The following is a 27,714-nucleotide window of genomic DNA, read 5'->3' as shown; positions in this document are numbered from 1 at the left end:
ATTCAAGCCGCCGTGTAATTTTCTTTTTATTATATAGACAAATCTATCGCTCGTCATTTTCCACCGACTGTTTACACAAACAACCGTGAAAAAGCGGGGAATGACGTCATCAATATCTTCACCAGTGAGGATATGGAAAATACTCCACTCAGGTCCCGGATGTAGTTTCGTGTGAGTTTTACGAGTGATTTATTTTCCAGTAAAACACTCCTGTCTATAAAATAAATCCTGTTATGTCCCGATCCTCATCTTCAATTGTAGCGAAAAACGTTGCATCTTTTTCCTAGGACTTAGCCTGTATCATCGTGTTGTAGATGTCTTTGTATAGCTAGCTTTGGTCTCTTCCTTTCTCTTTCTTTTACTAACTTACTCATGCTTGGAATTTGATTTTTCAAAAGCATAAAAAATTCAGAAAAACCATGGACCTTACGATCCACCTTTGTTTTTAAAGGCAGAAGCCAGAACACATTCTATAGGAGTGGGTGTCCTTTTGCTACTTCGTATCTCACAATACACAAAGGTTGCGTTCCATTGACCGCATTCCGGAATAAAACTAGGCGGAATAGCTCTTTTTAAGTAATTTAGGAAGACATGTCTGCAAACTTCCGCTGACACATGATAATTTAATATCTATTTTGTACTCCAGTAACTCTTAAAACCTCTTATGAGGGACTTCTTGTCATCGCTGTATGTATTCCTATTCCGGAATAGGGTCAATGGAACGCACCCAAGTAAGAAACTGTTTTCTTAAGGAAGATACCTACTGTCAACTGTCATACATTGTTATGTATTTTAAAGCTCTCTAGAATTATTGTTGAAATTCTTTGAAAAATGTGTCTTTGAAATATCTATCTTTAAAAAATGTGTGAAGAACCCATAATTTTCTTTTTGGATTTCAATAGCTCTTGCCAAGATTTTCTGTTTGCGCATAGTCGTAAAACGCGCAAAAATATATGTGTTAGAAGGTACCGTCCTTAAATTAGCGTTATAACGGCGTAAATTCGACTACAAAACATAACACAAGGTGACATTAACAGACGCAGCAACAGTTTACCAGAGTTTTAATAGCAATTCCACAGACATCAAATCTGAGCACGGGGTAACAGCAACTGGAGAAAACAAAGAAAGAGCCGTCTACAAACAGGGATGGGGTGGGGAAATACTTGTCATCCACGGCGCTTTGAAATAACAGTAACAGCTCATTCATTTAGGTTGTTAAACGCTAACATGTCCCTTCCTAGTCATTGAGCGATTAAGTAAACTGAACTAACATAGTTCAAATCTCGAAACACAATGTAACAACTTAATCGAGTGTTCAAAATCTCCTTACAAACTCAGTACCTTGTATTCAGTCTTTAACGTTTCAATGTCTTCCAGTAATTATCTTTTCAAATAGCATGCTTGATTGAATCGTTCCCAGGGTTTCTCTTATTCCCAGGAATGAGGTTGGGTTGATAATTGAGAAGAATGTAAACAAAGGAGAAACAAGACCTTCACGTCTTATTATAAAAAAAAACGATTTATAAAACGGTTTATGCTTATTTTAAACGCCATTTACAACAGCACATTGCAAACGCTGTTAGCCAATCATAAACAAGAGCACGAGCAATCACCAATCAGCAAGTGCAAGGAAACTGGCTTTACGTAAACCAGTATTGCGGTCAAACACCTGCTAAACCGGTATTATAAAGTCTTGTTCGGACGCAATCGCAGAACATGCAACCTGGAGTGGAAATGTATGTGAACCTAAGTACACCATGAAACAAATGGTAATGTTACCTGAAAACATAAAGGTTCTCGGTTGAGTGTGGAGAGTACTGTCACGTTTGCTTTGGTTTTGTTATGGAATCTAACTGGTTCTTTCCTTTGTTTATCTCTGCTGTCATTGGTTAGGGTGATACTTTGGAGCGCTTTCCATGTGTATGGAAAACTCGGTCGCTCCAGAGAAAAATTAACAGGAACGGTCTTTTCCACTGGAAATTTTTCGGAAAAAAGGTATACCTTCGGAGATTTTCCTTTTTTCTCGCTTTTACCGTTATTACAGGAATATCACTGTACCATCTGCTTCAGCGCGGTAGTACCAAACTCCTTGGTAAAATACGCGGTTTAATTTCCAAAACTGCCAGTGAAGAGAACCGTTCCATTTGATTCCCCAACGGAACAACTGGTTTTCCCATTCAGATGGAAAGCGTTCGAAAATTGGAGGAAAATTCTTACCGGTTTTTCCATAAAAATGGGAAGCGCTCCTAGCTTTGTTTTTTAAACACTCAACTGAGAACTGATCTATTTCAGTGTTCAAGAAAAACATCGTTGTATCTGGTATTCTAACATCCTAGAACATGTGACGTACAAATGCCGTAAAGGGGAGCGGCTAACAAATTAAAGCCAACCGCTTGGTAATGAACATTTTGACAATTTAACTTCGTTGCAATTATAAACGACGAAAAATAAACCTATACATAGGAATTCACCTACATTTGATTTTAAAGGATTTTTTAGCACGAAGTGTGGTTAAACTTACCACTTAAATAATTTAACGTATTTACTACCTAATTATCTGTACACTTTTTACAGCAGAAAAGTAGCCTTCATAGTGTGAAAATAGACGATTTCTGTTTACATAATCACGATGGTTTCCTGTACATCAGGAGAAAGTGCTCTTGACAAAGCTGGAACGCAGTTACTTGGAATAAGACACCCTATGATACAATAAAACAGTGATCAACTTCTTAAAAAAAATGAAGAAAAAATTTCTTCCCCGGAACAAGCGAAATCTTACGCTTCTTGGGAACAGAATAAAAACAACACTGATCTGTTTAAAGTAAAAACAAACAAACAAAAAAGGCACAGGTTTCATTACACAGTTACTCTTGAAAGGTCTTAGGGCTGCTGGCAGTGGTTTCCATCACTTTGAAGCACTTATACTTTGACAGATTAATAGACCCATTCTTTGTCAGTTGGTACAACAATAATGGTGGAACTGTAATCAGCATATTTAGATACAGTATGTTTTGCAAAGTTCAAAACAATTCTACCAGAGGGGTTTAGAGCCCCCTAAAATGGCTCTGGTAGAATTTGTTTAAACTTTGCAAAAAATTGTATCTAAACATGCTGTGTAGATACAAGTCCCATAATAAATCAAAGGCTTCTGTGAACCAACTCGTGAATGCACATGTGAATAGCCGAGTAACTGTATTAAAAGCGGTACTCGCATCAAATTAAACTACAAGGATTCGTGGACGCCTTACCCCATCGCGGGTATGCATTATGTACATAATGCCATTTGCTTAACACGCAAAATAGTTAAATTACACACGCACTCTGATTCCTTTCGATACGCGATGCAACGCAAAGGTGGACGTACACGTTCTTTTGGTGGTTTTATGTGGTTGCCAATCGACAAAAAAAAGCGTCCAGTTTTTCTTCCAAGAATCTCCGTATTTTTTTTTCCTCGCGTCGTGTACTTGATACATGTGAACGATTTTGGTTGCCTAGCACATGACCAAAATCTTGCTGTTTTCAGTATAGTAATATTCAAAAGGGAATGGGTCTATTCCTTACTTGACGTCACAAACTGATTTGCATTATATTAAGTCTTTGTGAAAATGCATGCAAAGCAGTTTGTGACGTCATGCAAGTAATAGACCCATGCCCCTTACCAGCTCGGTCATGGGACAGATGATGGCTAGATTTCGTAACTTTTACAGCTTATAAAAAGTCAAGGTTAAGTTGAAAAAAGGCGCAAAAAGGCTCAATGTGTTTCGAACAGGTGCAAAGATTTATTTAAGCGAAAAAAAATTTGGGGGTTATGGGCACTTTAAAGTTGCTATTTTGACTTTATCCAAGTCAACGTAAATACAGAAATACGTCAAGCGTTGCGGTGATTGTCGCTGTACATTAGCAAACTTTCAGTGTTTACATTTGTTCTGGTGAATCGATCTTATCGCTCATACTAGACGCCGAATGAAATTTATTGCGAAGCTTAAGTTTTAGTTCCCTATTTTCACCCTTAGCCTTTCACCCACAGAATTGCCTTGAATCTTTAAAGTTAATTGAACGGTTTTTTTCTTTATACATTTTGCGGCCAGAGATAGAAACGGATGAAGTGTTATGTTCGGCTGTATGTAAATTCAGTGTTTACGGCCCGATCTTACCGATTACGTTTGACACCGAAGGGAGATTTATCGTTCTGTGGAATTTCGTATTCTTTCAGTCAACCAGTTTCCTCGGATTTTTAGGGCAAGTTCCTTGTTACGCCGCAAAATGTAATACTAACGCAAAATGTAAATAACATCGACGCAATATGTAACAAAGTATTCAACGCAAAATGTAAGAACTTTTCAACCCAAAATGTAAGCACTTTTCTGACGCATAATGTAATAATGCAAATGTAATAGCTCATGAATGAGGTGAATGGTATTTCGAAATCAGTATCATGATTCAGTGTACGTTCACCTATGCATAAATTGAATAGCAGGTGTACAGGTTTTATTCTCGACTCTTAAAAGTTTCAGATCGGGGGACTGATGTTCTCTTACCGTTTGTGGCATTTAAAAATGTGACTTTTTTGGTGCTACGCTTATTCAAAACAATCACTTTTGGATTAAACAAAATGCATAATAGGAATAAAGAGACTCAGTTTAAAAACTCTGTGGATCGGAATCGGGTACAGTGGAACCTCTCCTTACGGACACCTCTCTATCACGGACAGTTCACTTGGTCCCTGAGTGACCAAAATCCATATAAAGCCTACAGTACTTCTCTAAAACGGACACCTCTATAATATGGACACTTATTCCTGTTCCCTTGGTGTCCGTAAAAAAGGGGTTTGACTGTAGTTATCAGGGTGAAACGCCCTTCGTAATCTTCCGCTCTAGAGTTCATGAACAGGATATCCTTGTTAACTCGACTTCAGTTTGTTTTATAAGCGAATGCTAAAGTATCAACGAATAAAGGATATTGTCGTGTTCCTTTATACTTTGAAGATATTGGATGGGTGTCATTGTTTCGTTTCCACTTACAGTCAGCTTCCGCCTTGCGGATACCTCGATCGTTATTACGGACACCTCGATAATACGGAGAGCAACGAGACCCTCGGCAATACCATTCACGCCATTCGTGAGTTATTACATTTTGCATTATTACATTATGCGTCAGGAGAGTTCTTACATTTTGCGTCGATGTTATTACATTTTGCGTTAGTATTACATTTTGCGGCGTAACACTCCTTTAAAGGTTTTCATGTTTGCGTTTGATGTTTGCTGAAACGAGCAGTTCCGCCTATCGAAGTGTAGCCTCTCTTGCAGACCCTCTTTTGGTTCGTCACACAATCTGTCCTCCCCATCAAGACTAACCGAAAGAGCGTCTGCGAGGGAGGTTAATCGAAGTCGAACTTTTGGAAAATATCCGTCCTGAAAGGAAAGTTGCCCCTTAGTATCGGTCAATGGAAGGAGTTGAGTTGATTTTACGTCCTTGTTTTTTCTCCCGTAGGCTGATGGTGAATACATGCACTATAGGTTGACTCATGAATAATTTATGCCTTGATTAAATTTCGATTAAATTGATATAAAGTTTACAACCCACCGACCGACCGAGTGTTAAAAACCCCCTATCGCGATAACTCGTTCATTGCGCATGCGCGCATCCACGAGTTAAAAATGGGGGTGACCGAGCTTGTTTTTGACTTTTGACATAACCACTTGAAGGTAAAACTTTGTAACAGGTTATACTGTTGCTATGGTAGCGTATTATGGAGGAAATGACCATGTAACTTGTTCACCAAAATTAACGCTTTTCTTGGTGTAATTATTGTTGTATCAACTGATAAAGAGTGGTAGTATCGATCCGTCAAAGCGTAAGTGTTGGGAAGCAATGGACACCAGCGCCAGCCACCTTAAGATAGTAGAAAGTTGGTAAAAGTGAACAGGGTCTCTTTCCGTAATATCATTGTACAGAACGCCATTTATAAGCTAATGATTGCTTACCAACTATCCTGGATCCGTCGCTCTTTCTGCATCGTACAATTTGTACCTTAGAATTGGCGCCAGGCTGCCCCGCCAACACAGTCTCCAGCTTACTCCATACGCTGAGAACTGATCCGCTAAGGATGTGGAATGTACGCTGACGCCGGCCTACTTCACAGCTAAGACCCAGAGCCATACGTTTACAGTTACCCTTCCTAATAACAAACCAAATGGAACTGTTACACACAGTTTGGTATTCAATGATAACTTCTTCCATAAATAACTTACACTTCCGCAAAAGGCAATAGAGGAATAAAACAACTTAAAATAACGCCGCTTGTTTCTGTTCTGTAGGGAATCTTTCAGCTTTTCCTTACAGATGTACGGCACAGCTTTTCAATGAAAAAAAAAAAAAAGAAAGGAAAAAGGACAAAGCGTTTTTCAAGCGTTTCTTTCAAAAACCACGGCTGGTAGCTGCCTGCAGACATCTGATGTTCTTCTACAAACGTTTCGACGGAAATTATCAAACCGACGGTCAAGAGAAAGAAGCACTCTATTGTTTTCATTCTTCAACAATAAATTTTCTTCTGAACAAAAAGCACTCAAACTGGCATTTCCAATCTACAGTTCACCTTGACAACGAAAGGATGAAATAAAAGTCGAATAAATACAAAAAAAAAAAAAAAAAAAAGCAACTTGTTTGTTAATAGTTTTTTTTTTTTTTTGTGAAGGTGTTCTAACTATCCACGTATATTCGCTGGAAGACCTGTAAGTATGTTAAAACATCCACTTGCGTTCCATCACGAATGCTGTAATCTGATTGGCTACGACACGCACTTCTATTTAAAACAATAGAGGGACTATCGCCTTATATTGCCCTGTGTAAATTTTATCTTCTTTTAAGAAACTAAAATACTATTAAAATTAAAAAATACTACTATTATACTACTATTATAAAATACTAAAATACAAATAGCAGCCCAAAAAGGCACAGCTTCGAGACTTATATGCTAGTTTAAAAAAAACATCAAATTTCCAAGGGGCAACAATTAGACCGATAGTCCACAATATTTGGTGCGCTATTGAAGACAAGCAAAAATGCTCCAAGGTGCATAACAGATGCTACAAGAAAACTAAAACGCGTAAGTGCAGTCTATTTTCTCAGTTAATAATGGTTCAGGGAAAATAGTCCACTGCGGAACTGCCGGAACCACAGATGAAGTTATGCTGCGAGATGTGTGAAGTGATAGTGAATGAGGTTTACATGAATTTGATACAACTGAGAACCCGTTAGACGTACTGTGAATACGATGTGTGTGAGCACTCACCAGTAAGCATGGCTGCACTGTGAAAGGGCAGAATCGTACTGATCTACCCAGCTGCTTCTTGCTTCAGGTTCCGTCACCTGCGGTCACCACACAAACAACAACACACACTTAGCAGTGGCACATCTACAACATTGTGTAATGTGGGGGATGTTTCACAATTTGCCGAACAAATATCGCTCGACCTGGCCTTAATTTTTGTGCACAGTAAAAGGAGGTACCCCTATAGATTTATCACTGGTTATACAAAATGTTACCCAATCTGACCTCGTTGACACTTGGCCAAAGATTTTGGATTCATGGCATTTTGGGATACTTTTCTCCTAATTCATACAACTGTCTACACTTGTTGCAGCGAATCCGGAAGCTTTGAATTCAAAGCTTTGTATCAGCTAACATGTTGTTTAATTTTTTCGTATTTGTTAATTAATATCGCAGATTAATATCGTCTTTAACTTCGTGTAAAATGTATTCTTATATTCCCACGATATGAGGTTATGTGAAATAAAAACTGAATGTAGACCAAAACGAGGTAAACTAAGAAGTGAGGACTAGACTTTTTACCGCAACGTGGTTGTAAAATGTTTTCTAGCACTTAGTAAAATAACGACAGACAGATCAATGAGCTTCCATAACAAACCGTCAAACAAGCGAACTTGTGGTGTTCTTACGAAATGTAAACTTTGTTGTTGGTTCGTGCTTATACGTCTACAGTTTTCCTCTTTTTTAAACAGTACTGCAAAACGATATGTCACTTACGAGTTGCTTTGAACCTCATTATGAATTCGACGCTAAGTGCAAAGTTTTATTTTGAAAATTAGTCTTCATTCATGTACAAGCAAAACTAATTTTCATATAAAAAACTTTGCACTAGGAATTGCTTTCATAATGAGGTTCACAACAACTCGGAAATGGTCTGTTGAAATTGTTCGCAGGAGCTAGCGTCAGTTAGTGTCTTCCTTTAGTTCTTAGGAATCTAAAGCTAAGAGATTTGATTTATACCTTTTTGTATTTTTTCTTGATGTCCTCCAGCGTATCTTGCTTTGCTTGTAGGCCAGTATTTGGTCTGTACACACTGAATAAATTCTTCTTCTTGCTTCTTGATTGACAGATGACCAAAATGGCGGTTTTCTTGCCGTTTCGGATCTAAGAACAGAAAAACGAATCATTGTTAGCTCACCATATTACACTACCTTCATGTCTGCTTGCTACCCAATGCTCAAACGTAAAAGCCTAGCAGACTTACTGAATGTCTGCCATTTCGCCTTTAAGTTTCCTCGCTATCCAATACACTAAAGTACAGTCTAGCCGACCCACTGCGTGTCTGCCATTTTGCCTTCAAGCTTGCATACCGAGCTATTCAATCTACAAACATGCAGGTCTAGCCGACGTATTGGCAAAGCAGTGTCAGTGCTTAGCTCTGGTTCCCATTGCATCACTGCAGTCCAGCACAGGATTACCCCAACAATTTGTTATGTCTCCCTTAAGAAGGCAAGCAATATTATAGCAGACAACATCATTGCCCGGCTGGGGCTTTCTAGGTGGGCAGCAAAGTACATAATTGTAGAGACAAGGTCTTCAACCACAGAAAAAGTTTAGCATGATACCGCCTTGGCCATCGCCACCTCGCCATTCATTATAAACTCACATAATAAATAACTATCATGAAATGAAAGCCCTTAGCAGCCAATATAGCAAATTAAACAACTGCTAAGAAAAACCCGAAAGGGAAATTCAGTCTTGAACAGGATTGGAGCCCATACATTGTGACACTGGTGCGATGCTCTGACCAGCTGAGCTACAGAGCCAACTGAAGGTTCGTGCTACAAGCTACTTTTGTTCATAAGATACTTTATAAAACATTACTTTGAAAGCGACTGACCTGATTTGACAGGTAATAGCCATCATCAGGGTGAGTCTGGCTTGCTCTCAGCTCAAATGAGTCACCCCACGACATACCACGCTCAACACTCACCTAAGCAAACAACAAACAAACATCGTGCGTTTACTTCTCAGAGGCCTAACAAAAGGCAGTTGGATAACTGTAGTTAGAACGATAAAGACAGAAAAACAGAACAACAACAACAACATAACAGGAACAGACAAAGCAGTAGCAAGAACACACGACAGAAAGTACGACAGCAACAACACTGGTAACAACAGTAACAGCAGAAACTGACAGCAATGACAGTTGGGACGATGGCGATAATTTTCTACAAGACACTGTTACAATATTTGGTGCATTTAAAAGACAATCACTGACCGTGTGAAGTTCTGTTGTGGCTGTACCAAATACTGAATTACCAACAAAGGTTTGAACGCTCAGATTGTTTACAGCCTCGCCTTGAGCACCAAGGTCTGAAACAACAAGTCATATACTTTTAAGAGATGCTAAACCACCTATTACACTGTATAATTACACTGTATTACACTGTATGAAAGCTGTATGAATTCAGAGGAGAATGGGCTTTGTAATCAACAATTACTTATTCTTCTAGTTTTCGCATCCTTTTCTAAAAATTAATCTAGCATATGTTTCAATTTCTGTTTCAGGTATTTATAACTCTTACGAGTGACTTTCTTAACAGAACAAATCAAGAAAAAAAAATGCTCCAAATCACAAAATAAAACTCTCGCAATAACTTTATTGTATTTGTGCAGTATAAACAAACCATAAAAGTGATCAAATGTAAGAACAGTGGGTTTATCGATGTTCCATAAAAACGCTCTTACCCAGAATTCCCTCGTCCCAGCGCCCGCTCCTCTTGGCTTGCTGTACAACAACTGACAGGGTTTTCGTGAAGTATGCAAACAAACGGTTTTGAAGTTCAACTTCTATTCCAAGGATTCGATTTAGAAACCGCGACATATTGGTGTAATCTGAGCAGGAAAAAGATAAACATAATTTATCACTCTGAGAAAAAAAATCTTTCACTACAAAGAATCTGAATTCCACTTCTTTATTTTATTTATTTGTTTGTTTGTTTTTTTTTCATTAAAAAAACAGCATTATGCTGCTGGACCCTAAGCTGTATGGAGGCAAAGATGTAGCAAAATAGCATTAGATTTTCTTTTAGAGATGTTTGTACGGCGGTACCCAACATGAAGGATGTGGGTACTGTAAGTCACCTTTATCCAGAATTGTAAGGCCGCTCTTCTCATCCTTAATCACCAGGCCAACACCGACCAGTGCTGTGCGAATATCTGTTATGAAAAGATAATCAAAATTAGCAGGCAATTTGAACAAGACAATTAATCAATACAACGACACAACTCAACATTGCACCTTTAAAGAAGTCTCCTTTGTAATCCTGGGGCGGTGGGATCATAGGCACACCCTGACCAGTCACGGCTTTTAATACAGCTTCTAAGGCGGCTCTGCCGTACTACAGAATAGAAATAAGTTCACTATGAGAACCAAAAGGGCAAGCGACACGGTAGTTCGGCTTTTGAGTATGAATTGGGAAAGAACAGCTATTAAGGCATTTCTCAGAGGTTTTGCTTTGCTAAAATCAATGGCGCTTACTTTTTGAGCTTAATTTATCAAACAGAATTCAAATGGTTCCCACTAATTTACATTGGAGCTCAGTTATAAACCAAGAGAGGATGCCCCTCCTGTACAAACTAAATAAACTAAAATAAATAAAACTAATAAATGGTACTAATCACATTAAATTTCAGTTAATTAAAATACAGCTAATGACCCTGGGTATATTTATTCCAATATGTAATGGAAAACAAAGTAATTTATGGAGTTGGGGAAACACAAAAGTTTGATTTTCTGAGGCTGTTCATGATTACTCTAGAATGAATAATCTCTGGAAAGAACAGGAGGTGGAGATGTAAATAAGATTCCTAGTAGCACACTAATCAGGAAAAACAATACCTTATTGTCGAAGTTATATCTGCTCAAATCTTGCGATTCTGTTGCTCTTCTATCACCATGAGTAAGTGCGCCCTGTAACGGATAACATGACCGCGTCAAAAAAAAAAAATTTCTTTTAAATGTGTTTTTTCTCAAATGGACACTAAATTTTGCTTCCTGGGTCTCGCTTTGATGCTTGATCTTAGGAACAGCTTCTTTTCACAAACCTGTGTGTGAGCATATTGTACTGTCACTATTCTGACGATTTTTAGTGCGGTTTATGGAAGCTCATTGATCTGTCTGTCGTTATTTTACTAAGTGCTAGAAAAACATAATTTAAGGAATATTAATTCTTAAAAAAGAACGCAAACCAGCCAACCACCCAACGCTATGAAAATGAAATAGATAATAATAAGAAAACGATGAAACTTCTCGGGAAAAAATTACCGAGCCCCCAGCGGGAATCGAACCCACGACCTTCCAGTTACTAGCTTGGATGCTCTAACCACTGAGCTATGAGTGACTGATATGGTGAGCCGGTCACAAGCTTGGGGTATAGGTCTCAGGACTTCGCATCTCGCGAGTACACTGGACACTAATCATCTCGCAAGCACATTAAACAAGTGTTGTGTATACTTAGAGATTTAGCGAACCGGCCAACCACCCAATGTATTGGGTAAAAGAAATGAGGAGTGTCTCACCAAGCTCTCAAGTCTCTTAGCCACAATGGATGCAAAGCGCCTCTCTCCTGCCAGCTCAGAGATAAGAAACAAGTACTCTGGGGCACTCACTTGATTCGACCGATGAGATCGACCTGTTGCCATGCAAACAAAAATGACTCAAAATTAACCAAAGCTTCAATCCAAGAAATAATGAAATATTTTAATATTTGCCCAGCAGGAGCACTTCATATCTTCCTTCATCTAGCACAGATTTAACCTTAGTTTTCCATCAGTGTTTAGCAGAAGTGCCACTGTCCAAACTAAACTGTCAGCAATTCAGTCTGATGTTTAAAGACAACTGATCTTAGTAGTCTCTTACCGAACTGTTGAATGGCTTTGTCTGCACTCCAAGGCAGTTCAAGCGTTATGTGAACACGTCTACGTTGATTCTGAAACATAACAAACTCAGTATTTGCATTTTGTGTCACAAAGTTTTGATTGTCAAACAACCAAGATAGCTCAGTTTTTTCGGTTTCCACAACACAAAGCAACCGACTTGGAGATTTACTACTGTTGTCTGACTTTCTTTCCTAACTACATCAGATTGTCCCAATAAATCACCTTTAAGAAGACGAACCAGATTATCTCACTGCGGAAGCGCGTATCCATTTTGCTTAATTACAACGATGAAACTCAAAACGGCATTGTGATAACAAAGACAAAACGCTACATACACTAATTTGCAAATGAACGCAGCAATACAACCGACTTGAATGAAAGACCATTCCAGTGAGTGACCGAGAAAATCAACCGAGTGATCATGAGATGAACAGCTGACTGTACCTTGGCTCTTCTGTCTGCCTGCAAGGAAATCCCTGAACTGGCAGCTTCTGATATGATTGCTATATTCTGCAAGTAAAAACATTACATTAAATTTTAAAACACTTAAGTTATCCGAAATCCAGCTACACTGCATTTCCAGTTGTTTCGTGGGCATGCATTCCTCCGCAGAGGATCATAGGAGACAGCTAGAAAATCTAGACAGCTGAAAATCTAGGCTAGAAAGCAAGCAGGTTACAAGTAATTATTTTTAACCTCCCTTTTTTTGTAACCTATGAGGTTGTGTTTAATTGCTTATTTGTTAAAGGTCAACATCAGCTTCTTTCAAATAAAGTATTAATAAAATAGTAAGTGGAGACCATTTTAAATGAAAGCCGATGAACAGAACTATTTAGTGGTACTGTTCATTGTGCTGCACAAGGTGATTTGTAACTTTTGAGACTGTAGATGAAATCCTAAAGTGCGGCCATTCTTATGAAAGCTACTTAACATGTACTTCTTTGTTCTATGGTATTGTTAATTATATGCTCTGCATTTCTAACCATTGGGGTCTGTGGATGAAATCTAAAGTGTGAACATTCCTGCAATGCAAGCAAGGGTTAAGATCACGGAGCTCGAAACCAAATAAGCCATGATTTTTCTTTATACTGAATATCACACGAGTCTTACTTTTTCACCATCCATAAATCGTTTTTTCTCCGCAATGTTGAGCAGTTCTAGTGGGACATCCTGTTTACTTCGTGACTGATAGCTGATGCTGCCATCTTCATTACTCACCACACGGCCTTTCCTTCCTGTCATCTGATGTCACAAAATCATTTAAATCAATGTTCTGACTACATGTTAGTATGCTTCATAAATCAGTAAATAAGTAAATGTTACTTCGCCTCCCTCTAAAGGCTGGTTTACACGGATGCTTTTAAAAGCAACATTGACACAATAGGCTTTTGCTGTCTCCAGTGAACTTTTGTTTGCCTTCTAAGTGTTTAGTTCGTGGGAAATTGCTCAAAAGCTCAAGCACATTTCTTTGTTACAACCTGATTTGCGAAATTGCTCGTTAAAACTGTTGGCGGTTTTATCGCCATTTTCTCCAATTTGTTGCAAACGAATTGCCAATCAGGATCGTCAACAACCAAAAAGGTCGTTGAGGGACCCCTCCCCCCACAAGGGAACCATGATGCATTTTCTGGTCTTCCTTGGCAAACGTTCATAAATTATCGTCATCTGTCCTACCATACTGAGTATTTTGACAGTAAACAATTTTCACCTCTGCAACATTGTCTGGTCCTCCTAGACTATCTATGAGTTCATCCAAAGTGTTAGGGGGCAGCTTGTTGCTCAGGATCTCTAGCTTGTGTAACAGTTCTTTTTTCATTGCTCTGCACAAGTCAGCTGCAGAGCTTGACGGTAAAGCTGGGCTGCTTGTTGATGGCATTAAACTGGAAAGTGCTGGTGCACTTGCTGAGTGGTGGAATTTTCTCAAGTGTCCTGGGGAGAAATAAAAACACTGCATCTGAGAAATCTGGATGAGAAATTACTGTCAACAGTTGTATGATTAAATATGACATCGTAGATACATTCTCAAATCTCAGAACGTTTCTGGGTATGAGCGGTTTTCAGTTGAGTGTTGTAACACCAAACCCAAAGTAATTATTCTGACCCAAATAGGACGACGTGGGTCAATCAGAATCCAAAGCAAATACATGTGAACGGCGCCAAGCGCGGTAAAATGCGCACAAGCAAGTCGCAATTGGTTTTGGTTTTGCGTCACAGTGACTGAGAAAGTGGTGCGAGTTTTTCTAACCAATCACACACTGTAGTAAAGCAAAACCAAAGCAAATACAAATTATCTTCAACATTCAATTAAAATCTGCTCTAATTAAGCAGATCTCCTTAGAATTCAACCAGGAAAACGCTGATAACAGGTAAGCAGAAAGTATAAGTATCCATTTATATATCTTCAAAAACCTTCTCAGTGCAGATAATGTCTCATTCTCAGTGAATATTAACCAATTAGGAACTAGAGTTTAAGGAGATAATGTAAATAATAGGAACCCATGATATCTACGCTTCCAAGCAAAACACAAGCAGTAACAGAATTGAATCAGTTTACCTAAAGAAGGCGAGCTCAGTGCCGACCATGGCTCGTGTAATTCCGGGAGGCCATTCATTTGTGTTGTTTTCTGAGTGCTTGGGATACTCCATGGAAGACTGCCTACTTTAAGCCCAGCAGCAGCTAATGCATTGTAGCTTGGATCGGGACTTCCTGTCTGGGATTTACTCTTGGAATTTTTCTTGGTTTTTCGTTGAAGCCAAGGATCTGAAAAAAACAAGCAAACGTTGCTCTGCTGTGACTGAATCATAAACTTAGACAATTCCAACACTATAATAATTTATTATGAAGACCACTGAACAAAGTGTCTGAAGATTCACTACGTCTGCACAATGCGACCTGTACAATCACTTTCAGTGGTCTCTACACGAAGTACAGACCTTGGTCCATTACAAGAAATTTCAAGAGAGAAACAGTCATTCCAAATACATCTACATCTAACTATAATTTAAACTCAATCTTCACTTAGACTTTGGAGTAGACTTTGGCTCTGACCTTCCCATAAGTGAACACCGACAGCTAACAAACTGCAGCGCAGTTGGCTATCCATCATGGAAAATGCGGACATGATATCAGTGATAGTCAAGTCCTAACCGCAAAATTTTACTTTGAAGAACACGCAAAATGCAGTTGTTGTCTTCTACCAAAGACAATCGCTACTGAGAGAGTACTAAATGTCTACTAAGGGACTTGTCAGAAATTAGCAGGGGAAGGGGGGGGGGGGTTGGAAAATGGGGGAGGGTCACAACTTTTTGAGCCCAAGAAATGGGAGCGTCGTGCAAAAATAAGCAGTGAAAAAGGGAGGTTCACATAAATTTACGCTTATGTGATCATAACGAGCATTGTGTTTTAATATTATGGTATGACAGGAATAGCAAAGTCATATATAAAGCCAATGAAAATTAACTTGTTTACAAAAACACAACAGCAACATCTCATGTTAGAAATTATTTATGTATTAAACAAAACATCAATTGTCAAATGTCTCAGAAGAATTTGTTGTTGTTAATGCTCAGTTGCACTATCATTTTCCTTTTTTTTATTATTCCTTGTTTGGTCATTTTAACCAATTTGGTGGGCCTATTTTCATCACTTCAGCTGTTTCATTCTGGTTGGTGTTTCGGGTTTAGACATATTCCTGTATAAAGAAGCAAGCAATGATAATTATGATACCTTCATCTTCTGACCCTGAGTTTCCAAAAGGATTGAAATCTTCTTCTCCAGCTGAGCTGTCATCTGAGTCTGGTTCTGCCACCAAGGTTTGCTCCTCTTTGACAATGTTTTTACACCAGCTAGCATCACTCTTGTTACTTTCATCTGAGTCACTGTCAGATCCACTACTCACTGAATCAATCAAACAAATACATATCAAACTGCAACACATTGAAAACATCCTCTACCAACTTGGACATGTTTGGCTTTACAGTCAGTCTACATCACATGTGACCAGTATTTCCAAGAATGAAATGAACATTCAAATTCCTCTTTGTAATGTCCGGCATTTAAATGGAATCTTGAACATTTCTCTGGAAATCTTTCCGAAAAAGAGACATTAACTGAGAAAAAGATTCAAAATTCTTGGAAAACAATAATAATATTATTCTTGAAATACTTAATGCTGCAATGTAAAGAAAAATTCATAGCCTTATACCGACACTAAACTAGGGAAATTTCTACGGGAACTCTAAAATCTCATTGGCGACATTAAAAACTGACATGTAAATTTCAAAACTCTGTTCAAATTGCAAAAACACTGGTCAGGTGTGATGTGGATTGCCTGTAAACATGTCAAGATTAACCACTTAACCTGAGGAATTTTACAGCTTGTTAAACAAACTTTTGCACTCAAAAATGAGTTGTCATTGCTGAAGTTTGAATGAGATGAAACTGTGTTTAACCATTGGTAACATAAAAGTTTTGGCGTACAAGAAAATGCAGTGTTTTTTTTTTATGCTTTTGTTTTGCAACTGCTCAAGTTGTATACATAACTGAGAGACCTTCCAAGCAATTCATTGCGCCTTAACTTCCTTTGCTCAACTATGATGGTTCCAAACACTCACTCTCAAGCATTTAAAAACTTTGAAAGTAAAAACCCACGCTGGGTTTTTAAGTGTTATGTATCATGGAAACGTCTTCTTGACCCCTAAATGCAATGGTGTTTTATCATGCGAGAGTTCCCCACCAAACCACCAACCACTGGTTCTAAGATCAACAACACGGGAAATTTACTTAAACTTCAGCTCCACATCATTTCTGTGTGTACATTTTATATGGAATCTATAACAAAATTCATTATCAAATTTACAAAAATTAATACAATTTATTATTGCTATTGCATCATTAGCAAGAATGTGAAAGTTATTGAACTCACAATTATAGATCCTTTCAAGTGCTGACTTGATTTTCTTGGGTTTGGGAACCTTGGGAGCTGCAATGTGAAATCAAGACAATGTTCTCAATTATTTTTTTGTTATTCAATGAAGTAACAAAAATGCTGGAAAAGTTAGACATTTTGACCTCCCATAGGCAGGGTCATTTTCAAGTTTGAGGAAGTCTAAAACAATGACCTTGTGGAGTCTAAATAAGAACATCTAAAGCGATCAAAACATTTAACTTATGATCTAAAATCAAGCTCCCACGTGTCTCCCATAGCTCAGTGCTAGAGCATGCAAAGGTCACAGGTTGGAGTCTTGTTGGGAGAACTTTGATTTTCTTTTTCAGAGTATACCTGTGTCACTGACTATTCACCAGGCTTAAAACATAACATCACATTTCTTTTCAAGCATTCTAAGTTTTGTAACGTCTTCTCACTAACCACTTTTAATCATTTTTATTATTGTATTATTATCACAGATAATTCTCTTTGACCTGCATCCAAGATCTACTTCATTCAAAAGCCCATCCAATTCATAATTCTTGCCAAAGTATTTTTTAAGGTTTGTAGTCAACACTCTCACCCAACAAAATGCCACTGGGTGGCTCTCATACTAAAGTTACTGAAAGCTAGTCATACCTTTCATGGGATAAAATGTGTGGTTTAATTGGTACCATAAATTATTATAGGGTGTTAAAATATCTAAAAAGACCATCATTTACCCTGAAACCTTTCATAGCAGAGGCCAGAATTGGAAAAAGCAGCTTCTTGTAGGATTGGTACGGGGACCACACCAACAAATCAAACCCTTATAAGCATTCTTTTAAGTTTATTTGGAGTCCCTCCTTGGGACAAAACTGATTATAACACAAATAGATTTTCTATGAAAGTAGAATAGCTACAGTAAACATGTTGTTGATGAGTAACTACCTTTCTTTCTTCTCTTTACCGGTGTAAGTCGTTCTGGTGCAGGAGATGATCGGCCAGACATCCTGTCACTAGTATCGCTGTCAATACCAAACAGATCAGCAACTTTTCTACCGTCTGGAGCTGGAAACTGCTTCTTGATTAAAGCTTGTAACACACCTCTGGAATAAATAATGTGAAGAAATTCATCAGAAAGATGTTTTAAAATGATTTGCCTTGCAAAGGGCCATGTAACTAGTATTTCATTCAGTCAGTTTCTGTACCAGAACCAGAAACCATTACAAATCACATATTAAGTAATTGGCAAACTTCTCTAACAGCCATAAAACTACTTGAAGTAATTCCAGTAGTTATCTGGATGTTATGTTTCTGAATGTTATGCTCATGACAATCACCAAACTTACTTGGCAGTAGAAACAAAATCTGTTAGTTCTCCTCCAGCTTCCTCTAGCTGCTCCAGAGTTCTTGCTTCTCCTGTTGACTGCAACCCTACAATAACACACTGATAAAACAAAAAAACAAAAAACGTATGCTTACTGTTACTTACAGGATTCTATTTGTAAATTAATTGTCAAAAGTGTAAAAATGGATGTTTAGTAAATTAAAGGGTCTTTTCACAGATACATAAAGTACTGTAAGTAATGATGCAATTTTGTTTTCATCATCACTATGAACCTAAGAAATAGAGAACAAACAGTAATTAAACATTCAATCCATTTTGATCAAGCCAGTATAAGGAACTTACTTTTCCATTGCTGATAGCCTCTTTGGCAATACGAACAACATTGCTCACTTTGGATGCAATACATAGGTATTTGAAAAACCTCTAAAAAAATCACAGTAGGGTTACCATTAATAACAAAGTAGGGCAAAGTTTGTGAAAGCATTGTTTAAATTGAATGTGATGTACATCAGCTGAACTCTATTTTACTGAAATGCTCTTCACGGGTCTTGACAATCTGTGAGCCAGCGAGGCATGCGAGGCACTCAGATTAGCCTAAAAAGCACTCCGGTTAGCCTAAATAGCACTCAGGTTAGCTTAAATAGCTCCCCGGTTAGCTTAACGGTTAGCATTTATGTTGGGGGTTGTTCACGCCTTGCATGCCTCGCATGTTTTGTTCATGCCTGGCACGTCTGCCTCGCATGCCTCGCTGACTTGCATATTGTATACACTTCTCTTCATTGCCAACATATTTATTCTTTTTTTTCACAATTTTCCATTTTTCTCTTTTATTTAAGCATGTGATACACAGGTCAATACAGTAACTGTAAGTAGAATGGTCTGGTGCTTACTGCTGGGGTTCACATCTCCCTCTATTTTCAGGCGACCATTACATTAAGACTGGTGGGTTGCTACTTTCAGGAATTACTAGTCTCAGAGACATTCCAAAATTAACATTGCTTTCAGGGGGTTGTTACATTTGGAAATTCTACAGTATCCACGGTACTGTCCAAGAGACATAGTTATGCTCCAGCTAGAAATCGACTGACCTGATGAGCAGACCAGAACTGACCCCAGATGGTTTTCTTTATTCTGTTGTCAGCCTCCATCAAATCTGCAGCTTTCTCAAACTTTTCTCGAGCCTCTGTCCACTGTTAATAAAGGGAAAGGCATTAATATCAAGACTTAGTTTAACACTACAGTACATGACAAGTGTACACCTTCAACTACTTGTAACTGAAAAGTGGAGCTAAATGGAACTGGCATGGTTGGTACAAAATGCAGGTCACAGGTCACAGGTCATGGCTCAGAGCTGATAGACAGACAGCTGTGCCATTGTGGATGGCTTACATGTCACCACCTACTTTGTAAGAAGGATTGACTGAGTGGTTTCAAAAAAAACTACAAAAGGTGTAAATGAAAGTAGGCATGGGATGAGGCTTAGAAAAAATACCAAAAAAGTCTCGCTACATTTTTTTATTCCAGAGGTGTGTTACAAGCTTGTTTGATTGGTCAGTTGTGGTTATTTTTATGTTATTATATAACATTTCAAGCTAATTAAGCAATAGAAACAGAGGATACTTACCCCTGACAAAACACATCTGTGTGTAAAATCATCAAAACATGTTCTAGTACTCATGAGGAGGTGCTTATTTAACACTTTTCTGACTATTTAATATCAATACTTTATGGATGTTAAAAGACTAAAATTTATCAAATTATACCAAGTACCAATCTAACAAGCCTCTTAAGTTAGAATAACAGTAAAACTTGAGATAATTAATATTTTTACTCTTTGTCACTTACAAGTTTCACCGATGCATTGTACATCTCAATGAAGTCTTTTGACAGAGGCAACTCTCTGATATCGAAAGTCACACCAGCAAAGCTCAATTGGCGAGTCATGTACATGCCACGAAGCTGAAAAAGGAGTTCAAGTTGAAAGATTCGATTTACAGGGTCACTGATGAGCTTTGCTGACATTGATTGATGTCACACTATTCATTGTGTTTAAATAAAGTATAGTTTATTCATTGGTTGGTTCATTCATGCATTCATTCCTTCTCATTCATTAAACCTTTTTGGGCTTTGTGTCCTCTTTACCTACTAAATAATTTCAAGTCATTGCTCAAATTGTGAATAGAAAAAAGAGTTTTTGTCACTCCTGCAAAAAAATGAGATTTCATCTCAAAATGGCTGCGCCTTCTTTCCCGAGTTTGGAATTTCAAGATAGCTAGTACAATACATGTAATGCCCTGCTCTTGAAAGATGCACCCTAACCAATGTTCAGGTTTGCTTAAAAAGTGGACTTCTGAGAGTTAAAGCAAAAATGTCATTCTTTACGGACGGATGGTTGTTTTGTTGAAGCAAAGGGAGTTCTGTCATAATAAAAACATCACAGGAACTGCAGAACTTTCCAGGAAAAATAAATATATAAATATAAATAAATGCCAAAATAAATATTGGCATCACTGATAAAGAAGTCCCTTCGAGTCAAATATGTGATAAATGACTCCAGAATAACATAATGCCAACCAAATACAAAAGAAAAGAAATAATCCCCAACCACTAACTTCAGAAGCATGTGTGACACCAGCTATGCTATCTAGACATAACAATAAATACAGTTGGCTCAAAGGTAAAATGCTAGTCTTGCTGTCTTGCAAAGTCTCTCACTTGTATAACAGATAACTCAGATGAGCTAGCTAGCAAAAATGCAGGGTCACAAAAAAAAAATAAAAACAAATAAGTAAATAAATAACAAACGAAGGAGGTGTACAAATTCTCACCTTCATGTCCATGGCCACAATTTCCATTGCACCAACTCCTCTGAAATTGACAGTAATACAAATTATTAATCATTAAGCATGTAGGTGAGGATAATAATTATTATACATTAAATGCTCATTTTACCAAGTAACCCCGATTCGGCAGATACTTTTCTTGGTATCTTCAGCTGCGCTGCACCGCTCAACTAATCAGGAGTTAGTTCTGTTTCGACTAATCAGCATTCAGTAATTTTACCCTCTATGTTATAAATTCAATTAACATTTGGATTGAACCATTCTTTCTCATAGCCTCCAATGATTTAGACCAGTTAAATACCACAACAATTTCTACACTGAAAGTAACCTGGTCAAAGTTTTAGCAAGCAGGGTGTTCAGGCATCCTGTGGATGTCCACTTTTAAAAAAAAAATTCAGAGAGACTTCACATGATGCTTTAAAATTTTAACCAAAAAAGGTGCCTCTAGAATGCTCAGTTTTCAATTCCTGCCTAACCTGATGCTTAATTACTAATCAACAATTATTAATTTAACACAAGAAAGGTTTGCCTTTACTGACCTTCTTTCTACAGCTTGAATAAAATCACTGAACTCTCTAAAAGGTGTTCCTGGTCCCCATATTCCAAGCCGAGACATGTACGCCATGTTCTTTGGCTCTGATGCACCTACATGGCAGAAACGAACTTTTTCAAACAGGTGTCTACCACTTTGCTGCATCACTTTGCAATAATAAGATGCTAGCCAGTGTACAGTCAGCCACCCCCTCCTCCCAACACAAGTTAACGTGCTTAGAGCCATACTTAGAAGTCCATTTAGCAAACTCTAAAGGTTCAGTATAAGAAGACTGATTAGCAGTAGTTCCTATGAAGCACAAGCACATTGATCTTGTTGATGGAGAGCTGCATCATGCTCAGGCAGCTTCAAGTTTTCCCATCCATCCCTCTCTCCCTCCCATGGTGATTAGTGGGCTTAGTGAGTATACTTGCCACTAAACCTAAGTGTTGGTAACAGCTGGGAGTAAAACTGTGACCTAGGCAACCACAGGCTAGTTGTTAGCCCCACATTGATACGACAGAACTCACCTTCTGTGATACTCACATTTATTTAAATTTTGCATCAAGGGTTAAAAGTCAGTCGATAGGGAGGTGCCTCTCTATGCAAGGTCTTGACCATTACCAGAATTGTTACTCTATATAGCTTCGTTAATGACAGCCCAGTGAAATTTGTTCCCATACCTGTTGCACTACAGTACACAACTCTAGCCTTGGGCAGTTTGTTCTGTAGTTCTAGCACAGCCAATCCAGTCTTAGTGGGCTTTGATGAACCTGTTGGAACCAAGTTCTTAGCTTTGTGACACTCATCTAACACTATCTAAAGCAGGAATCAAGGAAAAATCAAAATGCTACCTATACTTATTTCATACCTGGACAACAAACAGTGCAGTGGTGTAACTGAATAATCATGTTTAATCTTTGGCCACTGTTAATCAGTATTACCTCATTTTTTCCTACAACCTACACTGTACAACTTATTTAAAAAACATTGCCTGCATTTTTTTCCAAGTATGATTTTCATTTTCACTAAAATGTCCATGCATGGATAAGGAGAGCCTGCAACCTGGTTGCTCTTCTCTGTTTGTGTTTGTAGCATTGTTTAAACTGTGCCTTTCCAAGGAGTTTTTATTGAGAATCAAAGGCAAGGCAAAGCAAACAAAAAATATAGGACCATATTTTTTGAATAAACTGTAGGCCATATGGAAAAAATGAGACAACCCTGAGAAAAAAAAAACTGAAACTAAAACTCAACATGAGGCAGATTTGACCCAGTGCTTCAATTATCAGGAATTCTGACTAATCTGGTTTAGTCTGACATTTTACCGAGACCACTGATAGGTTTAAATATTTTCAAATGGGGCAGATCCTCTTGATATTGCTGTACCATTGCTCAGAACTGTGCCATAGAACTAAAAGACTTCCATATAAATCAGATAAAAATGCTCTCATGGAATTCATTAAAATAAACTCAGTACCATATGAAAAATCTCTAACCTATAAGTTCTGGGGGTAGTTTTGAAAACAAATCCTTAGATTTCAAGAAAATTGACTGTGAAAACAGCAATGACGGCACTACATGTATGTTACAGTGGTGGCTCAGATTTCAATAAAACTGCATGGTTGTTGATCTCCTGATTATTTGTTAGAGCACTGTGATTCATGTTGAAACTTGGAAGGTATCACTACTGCAAATCCAATTGACTCTATGAAATCTTGTAATCCCTGGAAAGTAAAAGACATTTTGTGGGCCAGGAAAGGTAGGAATGATATCTAAAGTCCTATGACTTAATTATGACGATAAGGAAAAGAACTTAGGAAAATGGAACAATATAAGTCAGGTTGCCGAACAAACACACAAAACACAGCCCAGTACCAACAAGAATCAACTATCCTTGTGAAGGATACAACTCCATCAAATTCAGAGCCACACCAGTGTAGTAGTTGGCTCATCCTTGTGTTGTATTTGCCTGTACCCTGACTCTCTCCAATTAGTGATGAGTATGTAGCAAATATCACACCCTTCTTCACTTTCCCATTAATTCTGGATGACAACTTGGCATCATATTTGAACTAATAAAGAGAAATAATTCCATAACAAGTCAGATGACATTATTTTGGAAAAAAATTTAAGAAACATGAAAAGCTATTCCGTACAATTACTTTCAATTGCCTTGACTATGGAGAGAATGATTAAAGAATTATCATTGCAGTTGAGAGCTGTTAAAAAATTCAGGCTTCAACAGGATTTGAACCCATGACCTCTGCAATACCAGTGCAGTGCTTTACCAAGCCAACTGGGAGCTAGTCATTTTGTGAATTTGTAAAAGAAATGAAAATATGAAAATTCATACATTTGAACTGAATTATTTTTCAGGCTTTCTTTTCACAACTGCTTAAGTTGTGTTATAACTAGAATGATCATTCACTCATTCATTCTTTCTTCTGTAGTTCAAATGTGTGAATCTCATATATTCACTTTCATCTCATCACCTATACAGCTCCCAGTTGGCTTGATAGCTCAATTGGTAGAACTCTGCACCCGTATCGCAGCGGTCATGGGTTGGAGTCCTGTTCAAGCCTGAATTTTTTTTAGGCTTTCTCTTTCCAACTGTTTAAGTTGCATATATAACTGTGAAGATCATTCACTTATTCATTCTTTCCTCCATTGTCCAAAAGTACACATTTTCATGTATTCAATCTCATGACTACTGAAAGAGTTGAAAATGCTAGTTATGCAGCTAATTCAATAATGTTTTAAAAGAACTGCATGTGAAACAGAAATTAGCAATTTTAACAGCAAATAGCAGATAAATAACCCATCACTGTTTGGAATCTTGGAAGTGTTTAAATACGTGACAGGCCCTATCAATGGCTAAGTGTTCGTCAATGTGTGTGAAAAAATGCCAGGTGGTTTTGCCAACATAACAGGCATTACAGGCTGCACACAAAAATTTGTAAAGAACACATGAACAGAGCCCACTTGGGGCAGGGTCTTTCACAACAACAATTGCACAATGCAAATTTAAAACTCTCTTTCTTGTCACACATTGTCACATAATTATTCTTTAATTATTCTGTAAGCTACAGTTTTTCTCATTAGCATTTGTATGTAGTTATTATAAATTCAACTTTGTACTTTATAATTTAAATGAAAATAACAGAAGAGCTGTCGAAACATGTTTTCAAAAATCAAAACAGTTATCATTTTTCTTAAACTTTTATCCTTCAGTTATCTTGATATGTGAAATAAATTTCACTCATCAACAATGGAGAATGGCCTGTTAACAGGCCATTCTGGCTCATATGGAGAAAATATAGGAGGAATCTTATAGATTTACGGTTAAAAACTCGATCACCTCTCTGTACAAAAATAACGCACTGCATTGTGGTTTCTACATAGTGTATCTTAATAAAGTTTTCTTTCCCCTCATAACCACAATGCTTTGCATTTTGTAAGAAAACAAGTAAAAAGTTCTTTATATATTTGTATTATTTGTTGATTAGTGAGCTGTGACAGGAAAGAAATTTGGGATTATCACCAGAAATAAACAAGGCATTCTTCAAAGAGAAAGATCAATGAGTGAAAGACTTGGAAGTACCGTTATGTCAATAAAAATTTATTAACAATTATAGTAATAATAATAATAACAATAATAATAATAATAATAACAATAATAATAATAATAATATTGTTATTCACAGCAATGCGCTGTTACCTTGTTTAGCGAAGACACATGAACATGACAGCCAATGTCCTTTAGATCCCTACAAAGAGATAACATGAAAGTAATTTATGCATCCTAGAAAGTATATTCATTTATCATTAATATGTAATTTGAATAAAATAATATATAAATTTATTGCAGTTGACATAGAAAGAACGCACTTCTAATACAGATAGGAGTAGAGATTCTTTGGGACAATATTGATTGCCGTGAATGAATGGATCTTGGGACGCATATGTGGCATTCCCTGCAGATTTTGCAAGGGCGGATGACATTGATACGAGGGCTAATTGACAATGAGACGGCGAGCTCAAGGTTTCTATCGGCTTCGCCCCGAGCCAACTATCAAAGGCGATAGAAACCGAGAGTGAGCCATCTAATTGTTTTAGCATACCTCAGTGATCGATCTATCAAGCAAAAAATCTTTTTATTTCATTAATTTTGATATATTTTGTGTAATGATGCATGCTAAATCACGCGCGCGCTGACAAATTGCCGTCTATCAATCGATAGACGGCACCTGTGTAGCCAATCAGATTGCGTGTTACGCGATAGTCGGTCACTGAGGTATGCTAATGACTATTAGCCAGTGAGTGTTGCTGAGATCCAGGTGATGGAAATGATTAAGTCATATTGCTTTGAGAATAAAAATATCACCAGTCAAAAACAAATATAATCAAGTACCATACAAAGAACACAAAGTTTACCTGACAGCATCATACTTCAAATCATTTGAAACACTCAACCTATGGAAAGAAACCACATACAATGTCAGCATCTTCACAAATTTAACAACATCATAGCTATGTCAAAACCATCTGAGCCATGGCACAGGCCCTGTCAAGGGATGTCTATACCAAATTGAAGACACCCAACCACATATTTTAACTTGATGCTGTAGTTACATTCACTCATCAAGTGTCAACAGAACTTCGTAAGGATACTATAATAAGACTGTGATAAATGTATATGAGCACGACACACTGAAAGCCAGTAATACTCAATCACCTGTAATTACTTATCCATACTCCCCTACACCTAATAAGTTCTTGTAAGTAGTTATTTGTAAGTACTGTTTAGTGTTTTTAAGTAACTTATTCCGAGCAGTGTTTTGTAAATTGTAACTTTTCCTTTGTTTCCTCTTGGTATGTTGTAGATAAGCTGTAAACTGCAATTATTAGTTAATCAAGTTCTTTAAGTATTGTAACGTGTGCTAAAATAAAAAAAAAAAAATTACAAAAAAAAATACTACCCTACACCTGTAATTATTTATCCATACTCCCCTAGTGGTTTTTTGCTTTGAAAGCACCAAAAACCCTTAAACCCAAACTATGCAAAAGCTATAATGTACACATACCAAAGGGCCCTTTTCCTTCCAAGCAAATAATTCTCATAAATAACTCCTGCAAGTAAGAAAGATAACTGTTGGCTAATCATGACAGGCATAAGAGTATCTACATATAGTACTTCATGTGCAATCTTCCCCTGGTTTAAGGTGGGTAGCTTTATACTGTAGTTCTGCCACTGCACAATTTTTGTATTCTTGGGATTGACTGTAGCTTGAACACAAGGCTGGGGAAATCTTTTCACATGCAAGTTAGATATGAACATTTTACTTGCCACTGTCAGTTAAGATACAATGGATTGGATTTACTATTTACAAATTCATAGATTGATCAGAAAAAAGTAGGTCAACAATATCTTTAGATTGTTCCAGAGCGTAGCACCACGGTAGGTGAAGGACCGCTGACCGGTGATTAGAGGGCACCTTGGAAATTATGTTCAGTTGATCGCATTGTCTAGTATTTCAGAATGCGGAGTAAATTTTTCGATTAAGTAGTCAGGGATGAGTTTATCAACACATTTGAACATCATTGCGGCATCGTTCAAGTAAATTCTGTCACTAACAGGCAGCCAGTTTAGCGATTTGATACCTTGTGAGATATGATAGAACTTTTTGAGGCCAAGTACAATTTGGGCAGCGAGACTGGCAGGTTGAGTAGGGTATGTCAAATCGAGTATGTCAACTCTCCCCAGTAGCAGACCCAGAACCTATCCCTGTTCTCATGATGAGGCCAGTGGATTTCCTTTAGCATAACATTCAACCTTCCTCCATGACCCAGCTGACATGAGCAGCTCA

General features: G+C 37.6%; 1 protein-coding gene across 2 annotated transcripts in view; it reads right to left on the bottom strand.

The window, feature by feature from the left end:
* Positions 1-1,044: 1,044 nt before the first annotated feature.
* The window catches only part of LOC146464482 (protein strawberry notch homolog 1-like), a 40,708-nt gene continuing 14,038 nt past the window's right edge, over positions 1,045-27,714 (bottom strand). For both annotated transcript variants that reach the window (XM_085129768.1, XM_085129767.1), the window contains 30 exons: positions 26,932-26,977; positions 26,282-26,320; positions 25,566-25,614; positions 23,755-23,919; positions 22,531-22,666; positions 21,855-21,960; positions 21,301-21,340; positions 20,318-20,431; positions 19,561-19,662; positions 18,815-18,895; positions 18,474-18,571; positions 18,073-18,230; positions 17,140-17,196; positions 15,942-16,112; positions 14,769-14,975; positions 13,923-14,143; positions 13,325-13,456; positions 12,659-12,724; positions 12,195-12,264; positions 11,855-11,967; positions 11,175-11,246; positions 10,575-10,674; positions 10,418-10,492; positions 10,022-10,168; positions 9,552-9,646; positions 9,171-9,263; positions 8,291-8,434; positions 7,292-7,368; positions 5,985-6,178; positions 1,045-2,699 (listed from right to left, as the gene is read on the bottom strand). In XM_085129768.1, the coding sequence (XP_084985894.1) occupies positions 2,617-2,699; positions 5,985-6,178; positions 7,292-7,368; positions 8,291-8,434; positions 9,171-9,263; positions 9,552-9,646; positions 10,022-10,168; positions 10,418-10,492; positions 10,575-10,674; positions 11,175-11,246; positions 11,855-11,967; positions 12,195-12,264; positions 12,659-12,724; positions 13,325-13,456; positions 13,923-14,143; positions 14,769-14,975; positions 15,942-16,112; positions 17,140-17,196; positions 18,073-18,230; positions 18,474-18,571; positions 18,815-18,895; positions 19,561-19,662; positions 20,318-20,431; positions 21,301-21,340; positions 21,855-21,960; positions 22,531-22,666; positions 23,755-23,919; positions 25,566-25,614; positions 26,282-26,320; positions 26,932-26,977 (3,251 nt within the window). In that variant the 3' untranslated portion in view covers positions 1,045-2,616. The remainder of the gene's footprint in view (positions 2,700-5,984; positions 6,179-7,291; positions 7,369-8,290; positions 8,435-9,170; positions 9,264-9,551; positions 9,647-10,021; positions 10,169-10,417; positions 10,493-10,574; positions 10,675-11,174; positions 11,247-11,854; positions 11,968-12,194; positions 12,265-12,658; positions 12,725-13,324; positions 13,457-13,922; positions 14,144-14,768; positions 14,976-15,941; positions 16,113-17,139; positions 17,197-18,072; positions 18,231-18,473; positions 18,572-18,814; positions 18,896-19,560; positions 19,663-20,317; positions 20,432-21,300; positions 21,341-21,854; positions 21,961-22,530; positions 22,667-23,754; positions 23,920-25,565; positions 25,615-26,281; positions 26,321-26,931; positions 26,978-27,714) is intronic.

Source organism: Pavona decussata, unplaced genomic scaffold, assembly GCF_977016875.1.
Source record: "Pavona decussata unplaced genomic scaffold, jaPavDecu1.1 SCAFFOLD_163, whole genome shotgun sequence".
NCBI classification, from domain to species: domain Eukaryota; kingdom Metazoa; phylum Cnidaria; class Anthozoa; order Scleractinia; family Agariciidae; genus Pavona; species Pavona decussata.
The sequence above is the reverse complement of the archived record's forward strand: the minus strand, read 5'-3'. Positions and strand labels throughout refer to the sequence as shown.